The sequence below is a fragment of the Malania oleifera genome, chromosome 11 (assembly GCF_029873635.1).
Source record: "Malania oleifera isolate guangnan ecotype guangnan chromosome 11, ASM2987363v1, whole genome shotgun sequence".
NCBI classification, from domain to species: Eukaryota; Viridiplantae; Streptophyta; class Magnoliopsida; order Santalales; family Ximeniaceae; genus Malania; species Malania oleifera.
Genome location: NC_080427.1, coordinates 79,547,861 through 79,556,995, shown reverse-complemented (window position 1 = coordinate 79,556,995; position 9,135 = coordinate 79,547,861). Strand labels below are relative to the sequence as shown.

Sequence of the window (9,135 nt, the reverse complement as noted above, 5' to 3'; positions counted from 1 at the left end):
AACTCCTCATCGACGATTTTCAGACTGCCAAAAACCCCCTCTCGGTATCTTCTCGTCAACGAAGCGTGTCCTCATAGACGAGATCCTCCTGTACCCTCATTGACGAATCCCCTGTGTTCGTCGACGAGGCCCTGATTAATTTCTTGGGTTATTACATGAGATCTCTTAGCTTTCTCCTGGTTATTACATGAGATCTCTTAGCTTTCTCCTTACATTATACTCAACATTCTTAGGAAAGAATTGGGCCTTGAGTTATCTTTTCAAGTCTGCCCAACTATTGATTACACAACTTCCATTTTCAATTTCTCTGTACTTGGTACGCCACCATAGTTTGACATCACCAACCAAGTACATGGTTGCAGTATCCACCTTTGCCTCTTCTGAGGCCATCCTCACAGTGTGAAAGTACTGCTCCACATTAAACAAGAAGTTCTCTAACTCCTTGGCATTTCGGCACCACCATACGTCCTGGGTTTTGGTACCTTGGTCTTGCTAACTTGCGGAGTGTTGGAGTTTCCCATAGCAAGAACCATCAGATTCACCTTTGCATGTAGATCAGCCATCCGTGACTGCAAAGTTCCAACTGTATGGCGAACGTCCTCTGACATGTCGCTTATCAAACCTGCTTGATGTTTTTATGATCTCATCACTTCATCAACAAGTTCTCTCATTTGGGTTACTGTCGCGGCCACAGTGTTGGTTGTTGCCTCAACCTGTGCTTCTAGCACGCTGATCCTCTCAGCATTGTTTAGTACCATGGTCACTGACCAAAGCTTTCCAAATCCCACAACGAAGGCAATCGGACTCACGTAGCAACTCAACCTTGGGCTTTGATACCAAGTGTCATGGTCCGACTATTTTCACATTGTTGTGAAAGGGCTGTGCGACGCTAGCTAAAGCACTCTTATTTAACTAGTCAACCTATCGTTTACCAACATTCATTCACGAAACACTTTCATTAACATTCAATCAAATGATAGCGGAAACAGTAAGTATTCATGAAAGCAATGGCAAGCAAGCAGTAAACATTGAATCTACGAAATTCATTAACAACACCTCCATTGATATCGTGTGCTTAGCGAGGGAGACAAGTAAGTTAAACACATTAACAATAGTTAGTGAGTTTTACAATGATTGATGAATACTCACCCTCCCCTAAATAGCTTTTTAGGTCATTCCTACTCCAATACTAGGAAACATCAAAGTGATCGAAGAGTCATACTATCTTATTTGGTATACAAAGATACTACTAGTAGAAAATAATCTTATACTAATATTTATATGATGAAAACTCATTCCACGCACATAAAACAAGTGATTATAGGTAAGCATAATATCCTGACCAAGCTTAAATAGTTGCATAACTCCACGCACTCGCTACGGCAGGTGGCCCGCGTATCCTCTTAGCCTTTTCTCAAAATCGCAGAACGTGAAATTTTCTGACATGCCTTCGCCTTTCTCGCCATAGATTATATATTCTCTTCAAGAGAGACAGCGAGAGAGGCAATTGCGGAAAAGCGCCACCATTGGTTTCCCCATTTCCCTATATTCCCGTTACGACAAAGGCCGTTGCTCTCCTCTCTCTCTCTCTCTCTCTCCTCATAGCTAGCTGTACCTCTGCGATGTCGCCTCCGGCCGATCCCAAATCTAACATTTCCTTCGCCGGAACGTTCGCCAGCAGCGCTTTCGCTGCTTGCTTCGCTGAGGTATCTGTTATATATCCTCAATAACTGATTATCATCGTATATATATGCATCTTGATTTTGCTGATTGTGTTTGCCTTTTTTAATTTTCTGAGCTTGCTAGTGATGATGCTTTGCTGAATTTGAAGGGGTTTTAGAACTTACTCGTGTGGGAGATTGGTGATGTGAAGTTGAAAATTCTGTTTTGATTGCTTGTTCGTTTATCGTAGATCAGGTGGTGGTACAATGATCTGGCGTTGATTCAGATGAAATTGTTTGTGCATTGTGCGGTTTGGCCGCAGCGAAATCATAATAAAGGCCAAAATTGTTCCAGCGGTGATTAGAATCACAGAGTTCTAATGAATTCTAAAAAATGTCTTGGTCATGTGATCCTGCCCTGTGCATCAAATTCATTAACTGTTTGCTGTGCTGTGTTTGGGAGGATGGATGGAATTTTTTTTTTTCCTTTTGTTTTTTGTTTTTTTCCAGTGGTTGGATTACACAATAAAAAGGGTGGCTGACATTTATTTTTTCTTTGTTCGGCTCCTTGCTACCAAACACACTGGAGTTGACTCATCTTAAGGGTGCTATATATACAGTATAATTATGCTTTGCAAACGAAAGAATTATGTCTCTAGTTTCAACATATTCAGCTTAATGACGCTAAGAAAACTTGAATTGGGTCTCAGTCTGCACCCATTTGATTTTTTAATCAGGACTCGTTGGCTGTATTAAAACTTTTGTTTTGCCATTCAGGCAGCATGCAATGAAAGAAAAATAAATACAGGAAACGACTTAGGAAGAATAATTAGTGTCATTTGACTCAGCATGCGTTTTATTCACTGCTTATGTATTTTTGTCAATATGAAATGCTTTTATTTCTTAGTGTACTTTAATATTGTGCAGATATGTACCATTCCTCTGGACACTGCTAAGGTTAGGCTTCAGCTTCAGAAGAAAGCAGTTGCTGGTGATGCAGCAGCTTTACCCAAATACAGGGGCATGCTTGGGACAGTTGCCACCATTGCTAGGGAGGAAGGTGCTTCGGCGCTCTGGAAAGGCATTGTACCTGGATTGCATCGTCAGTGTCTATTTGGAGGTTTACGAATTGGGTTGTATGAACCTGTGCGTCTCAATTTTCCTTCAGTCAACTAATCATACGTTTACTCTTTGTCGCTGAATCCATGATTTTGTTGCTTAATTTGCATGACAAACAGGTTAAGAATTTATATGTGGGTAGTGATTTCGTTGGTGATGTTCCTTTATCCAAGAAAATACTTGCTGGACTTACAACTGGTAAGATATATTTTGGCTGCTTTTGTTTTTTGTTATTTTTTCCATTGATATGGATATTTATACTTACATGCATACTGGCCATGCTCTTTGATGCATTTAGAAATAAAATTGTCGCTGATATTAATTTACCTTGTTCTGAAGCAATGATGGATTGTGATGCAATTATGGAAATCCTTTCACTTTTTAATATTTTGATATTAATTTACCTTGTAATGAAGCAATAATGGACTCTGATACAAATCCTTTCACTTTTTTATATTTTCAAGTGAATACATTTCTTAAACAGCTTACATTATTTTGAACATTTCACAATCTAAGCAACATCAATATCATATTGCAGGTGCTCTAGCAATTACAATTGCTAATCCGACTGATCTTGTTAAAGTTCGACTTCAAGCTGAGGGAAAATTGCCGCCTGGTGTACCAAGGCGTTATTCTGGGGCATTAAGTGCTTATTCCACAATCATGAGACAGGTTATATTTGTAACTGGGAAAAATGGCCATTTGATATATTTTGATTTAACGCTTTTAATTTACTAACTTGTATATAGAATTCAGGAAGGACTTGGGGCTTTGTGGACTGGCCTTGGACCCAACATAGCAAGGAATGCTATTATAAATGCTGCTGAACTGGCTAGTTATGATCAAGTCAAGCAGGTAAACCTGCAATCTAAATTCCCTTAGTAATGAGCTTCCCTTTGCTGAATGCTTATATTTTTCACTTCCATCTCATTTGCATATTGCGATGCAGTCAATTTTGAAGATTCCAGGCTTCACAGATAATGTTTTCACCCACCTGCTAGCTGGCTTGGGAGCAGGTTTCTTTGCAGTTTGCATTGGCTCCCCAGTTGATGTGGTATGCAACCTATATTCACCAGTTCTTTTAGAATTGAGTGCCTGTTGGTGATCTTCTTGCTTTGTGCTTAAGAAGTTTGTGTGTTGTCTACTTAATACACATGGCTTTTGTTGTAGTTTTTCCCTTGAAAAAAAAAGGGGGGGGGGGGGGTTCATATAGTCCTCATCTGAATCTGCAGCTGTATTACTTGGAAATTGCTTATAATTGGTCTCCCTTCCCCCCCCCCTCCCCCTCCCCCTTTTTTTTCCCTCGTGATTTCTACTTTTCTATTTTCCCAATTTGTTGAGGACCACCGAGACTGATCCATTAGCATTACCATAGACCCCTGTCTGATAGAAATTAAGTATTATATATTCTACAAAAGAAGCTTTCTCAACTTAGATACTTTGGAGAATGTAATTTTGTCATGTTTCTTTGGGCGATTAAAATTTGTTCTGCATGGTAACTGAGAGATAAGATAATCCAAATTTTATATCACAATGATTTTCAGCAGAGACATGTAATAGGACCGCAAAAATGAATGTCATTTTGCTGTTTTGTCAATATGTCAGTTCAAGAAAAAAATGTATTCAGGTATAATTTCTCAAATGTGGTATGCAATAAGACCTCAAAATGAATCCCATTATTGTATACCAATATGCTGTTAAAGAACTCAAAAACTTCTTCAGGCATAATTTCTCAAATATGACAGTTGGAGATCTACTGATAATGTTTGTTTATATTATTGCATGTCATCATTATCTTAAATGCAGCTATATCTGAAGTTAGAAATGGTTCAAAAATGTAACATGTACATGTGGATTTAATTTCTACACCAAGCTAATATTTAACCAGCTTGATTTTGTGATCAAACCTGCAATCAGTGATTTTTGTTAGTTGTCATTTGCGGTGATTGCTGTTTGTCAAATATGAATGACATGATTTAATTTATGTTATGATACTAAAAAACTGCCCAATAATTTTTGTGTTTAATCTTCGTAATAATTTCTTTTGTTCAATCATAATAAGAGATGTTTTAGGTGAATTTAGAGGAAAATTCTTGACTTGTAAATAGAGTCGGTGGGATGAAGATGTCCAAAAAGCCGTTAAGACAAAAAGAATGTGGGTTAAGAATCGCCAAAAAAATATAGAAACATGGAAAACTTCAAAAAACATAAAGAGGTAGGAAAAAAATGCAAAAGAGGTTATTAGCGAAGCTAAACACCAAGCATATAATAATCTATATACTAGACTAGACACAAAGGAAGGGGAAAAAGACATTTAAACTCGGTAGAAAGAAAATCAAAGATTTATATCAAATGTATGCAAAATGAAATGACTGTGTTTTAGTTAAATAAGAAGATATAAAAGAAAGATGGAACAATTTATTTTAATAAGCTATTCAATGAAAACCAAGGAGAAGGCTTGAACTTAGAATTGACTAATATGGAAAAGACTATAGTACATTCATCCACAAAATTAGTGTTAATGAAGTTAAACCTACTTTAAAGGAGATGAAGAATGAAAAACATATAGAACCGGATGGCATCCCAATTGAAATTTGGAAATTCCTAGGTGATAAAAAATTTATTTGATTAACTAATTTATTTAATACAATTATAAAAACTAAGAAAATGCCAAAGCTATGGTGGAAAGGCATGGGAATACCTATATATATGTATATATAAAATAAAAGAAATATTCAAAATTATAATAACTATAATGAAACTAAACTTATGAGTGAAGCTTTGGGAAAAGGATAATTGAGCAAAGAATATGGTATGAAACCACGCTTTTAGAAAATTAGTTTGTTCATATGCCTGGAATTACAAAAGCTATATATCTATGAAGAAGATCAATGAAAATGTTTTAGGGAAAATAAAAGATGCTTGTTCATAGTTCTATTGACCTAAAGAAAACCTTATGATAGGATACATAGGAAAGTTCTATGGTAGGTTCTACAAGGGAGTATATAGTAGGCATAGGTGTCATGAGGGAAGTTCTATGGTAGGTTCTACAAGGGAGTATATAGTAGGCATAGGTATCATGAGAGGTACATATGATAGAATAATGACTAGTATTAGGACCACCGGCATACAGCCTAGTTAATTTTCAATGTAGTGTACATCAAAGGTCTACTTTGAATACCTTTTTTTGTGCATTAATGAGGGATTAACATAGTAGGAATATCCAAAATGAGGTTCTATTGTGTATCCTATTTTTAGATGTCATGAAGATAAGTTTTAGAATCAAGAGTAAGATAAGTAGAACTAGCAAAAAATATATGAATTTTAGTCATGTTAGGAGGAATATTGGAGAAAAGATTAAACTTAATGGCCAAGCAATTGTAAAAAGATTAAACTTAATGGTCAAGCAATAGTATACTTCCACACCTAGTATATATTATACAAGCAGAAGAAAAAATTGATAATGCAATACAAAGCAAGTTGGGTAAAATGAAGAAGTGCTTTGAGTGTGTCATATTTAAAAACTAGAAAGTTTGTTTTATAGGATGATTGTAAAACGAGCTATGCTATCCATATGAGAATGTTGGGCAACTAAAAAGTTAAAATATTTCTTAAAAGTAGAAGTTGTTGAAATGAAAGTGCTGAGGTGGATGACTAGTATTAGTCTAAAAGATAAATTAAGGGACGGACACATTTGTGGTAAGTTAGGGATATCACGTAGAAGATGAGACAGGGAGGTGCGGTTAAGATGACTTGGGCACTTAATGCCCCAGTGACAAGGAGTGAGTGAGTTAATGTTAGTAGCAATACGAGTGTTTTGGGTAGACCTAAAATAACTTAGAATTAGATAATGAACAAATATTTAACAATCCTCAATTTGTTAGATGAAATTGCCCAAGATCATGTTGCAAGTTAGCGGAAAAGGATTCATGTAGCTGATCCCACTTGGTGGAACTTAAGGCCTGTTCTTGTTATTGTTGTTGTTGTTGTTTCATCTTAGTAATAATTTCTTTTCTTTCTAATTGATGAACTGGATATTGTCTAAATTTTCATAGGTTAATTATAATATTGGATGACTTTATTAAAGCTGTAGCTTAAGTTACTCTTAATCAATTACTAGAGGCAGGCTTAAATTGGATAATGGTTTCATTGCAGGTGAAGTCAAGAATGATGGGAGACTCTGCATACAAAAGTACACTTGATTGCTTCATCAAGACCTTGAAGAATGATGTATGTTCATTATCCTTATGCTATGGCTGTGTGTGTGTGTGTGTGCATTGGAGGGCCAAGGCCCTTCTAGGTAGGGGACAATGAACTCGGACAACACTTGATTATTTCGTGAAAACCTTGAAGGATGATGTATGTTCATTGTCCTTATTCCCTTTCTAGCTCTCTCCCTCTCTCTCTCTCTCTAAATATTTGGAAGAAAATAGTACAACACTAGAAAATATGAACGTTTTATGGGGAAAAAACTTGATGTTTGGGAATAAGAGCACACATGCCCAAGAAGTGTGTATTATTATTATTACTACTACTACTGCTACTACTACTATACTCTCTCTCTCTCTCTCTCTCTCAAAATTTTCAGAAGGAAAAGAGTTCAACACTAAAAAACATTAACTTTTTACGGGAAAAAATCTTGATGTTTGGGAATAAGAACACATACGCCCATGCTGTGTATTATTATTAATTTAAATCTAGAAACTACACAGCTGAACTTGAAGGCCCATTTTCACTCACCAACATTTCTATTTGCGTTTTTGCAGTGACATTCTGAATGCAGTGAAAAAAATCTTATCCTTTTTGCTGTTTTATGCCTTCATATCAGCTATAACTTATAATCCCATGCACCTAGTGAGCAGTGCTTGTGTTAATTTTTTTTTTTTTTTTTTGAGTGTTTCAATAACTCTTCATAAGTATAGTGAACCCTACTGAAAACAATTGACATTTAGCATTCTATGTTTTGCAGGGACCTTTTGCTTTCTATAAGGGCTTTATTCCAAATTTTGGACGACTAGGATCTTGGAATGTGATCATGTTTTTAACCTTGGAGCAGGTACAATCTAAATTATATTTGCTCATTTTGGCGCTTATTTTCACCTCATTTCTTTTTCTGATTTTCTTATTTTTATTTTTTCTTTTGAACAATACATGCATATAATTGGGGGAGTTTTTGATATAAATTTTACATTACAAAATTCACTCAGTGTTTCGGATTAAAACATCATCACTATTCCCGTGTATTTTCTAGAAAGCTCGAAGGGAAAGAAAATACTCTTGTTTTGCCTGGCTGCTCTGTTGTTCGGGACCTTAACTTGTTAATCCTTAATGATGGTATTGAAAGAAATGTTACTAAGCTTATTGTGTATGTGCCTTGTGTTTTTTATGTTACAGGCTAAGAAATTTGTTAGAAGTATAGAATCAGCTTGACTAGGAAGCAGATGATCGAATCAACAGCAAAATGGCTGGGCCGTCATCTCTGCTTACATTCGAAGTTAGAGAAGAATAAATCCATTTTCCTCCTTTTGTTGATAAAGAGCCCTGCCGGGGAAACAATTGGATACAAATTTTTTACCCAGGAACTTGCTGTTTCTTAGCAAAAAAAATTTCCCTTCTTGGGATTAGGCTGCTAAACATTTTCTCTGCTGGAAAAAATATGTTAGATTGCCATGAAAATCCGGACCCTGTAGCAGTTTAATTGTTCTTCTCCATGCCGCGATTTCAAAAAGGAAAATTTTGAGGATCTGTTGAATAGCATGGCTGTTTTAGAAAACGTGCAAAGGAGAGAGGCAAAGTTGTGAGAGCTCCAAAATTAGTAGGGCACAGAAGCTTTCATGCATGACCAGGAATGATACAATGGACGATCTACTCTTATTTTATCTTGTCAAAATTCTTGAATCTATGTATGGGGAGTTCTCGGGTTTGGATTTGTGTTAAATTTGAATAAGATATAATATAAAATTATATTTAAATTTATTCAAATTCACTTAAATTCAGATCCAACATTCGAAATTTGTGTTTCCAAATGCAGTGTGAAGAAAATTTACGAAACTCTCTATAATTCTTGTCGACTTATATTTTGTGTGTTGTATCAAATTTAGGTCTATTTGACCAAAAAAAGCTTGGGAAGTAGTCGCAACAATTTTTAAAAATTGAGAATATATATAAATATATAATTTGTAAATATTTAACTTTATACACAGTTTGAAGTATGTATTTGTGTTTTTATTTTTTTAAAATTAATATATATATATATATATATATATAATTTGTAACTATTTAACTTTATATATAGTTTGAAGTATGTATTTGTATTCTTTTTCTAAAAAAAATTAAATTGCTGATACATTGTTAT

General features: G+C 35.4%; 1 protein-coding gene across 1 annotated transcript; it reads left to right on the top strand.

Annotated features, from left to right (window-relative positions):
• The first annotated feature begins 1,350 nt into the window (after window positions 1-1,350).
• On the top strand, window positions 1,351-8,756 carry LOC131168104 (mitochondrial uncoupling protein 1). The gene is made up of 9 exons (XM_058127310.1): window positions 1,351-1,706; window positions 2,589-2,807; window positions 2,900-2,978; window positions 3,319-3,452; window positions 3,537-3,635; window positions 3,730-3,834; window positions 6,936-7,010; window positions 7,750-7,836; window positions 8,175-8,756. The coding sequence occupies exons 1-9, from the start codon at window positions 1,623-1,625 to the stop codon at window positions 8,208-8,210; spliced, it is 918 nt and encodes a 305-aa protein (XP_057983293.1). The 5' UTR covers window positions 1,351-1,622; the 3' UTR covers window positions 8,211-8,756.
• The last annotated feature ends 379 nt before the right edge of the window (window positions 8,757-9,135 follow it).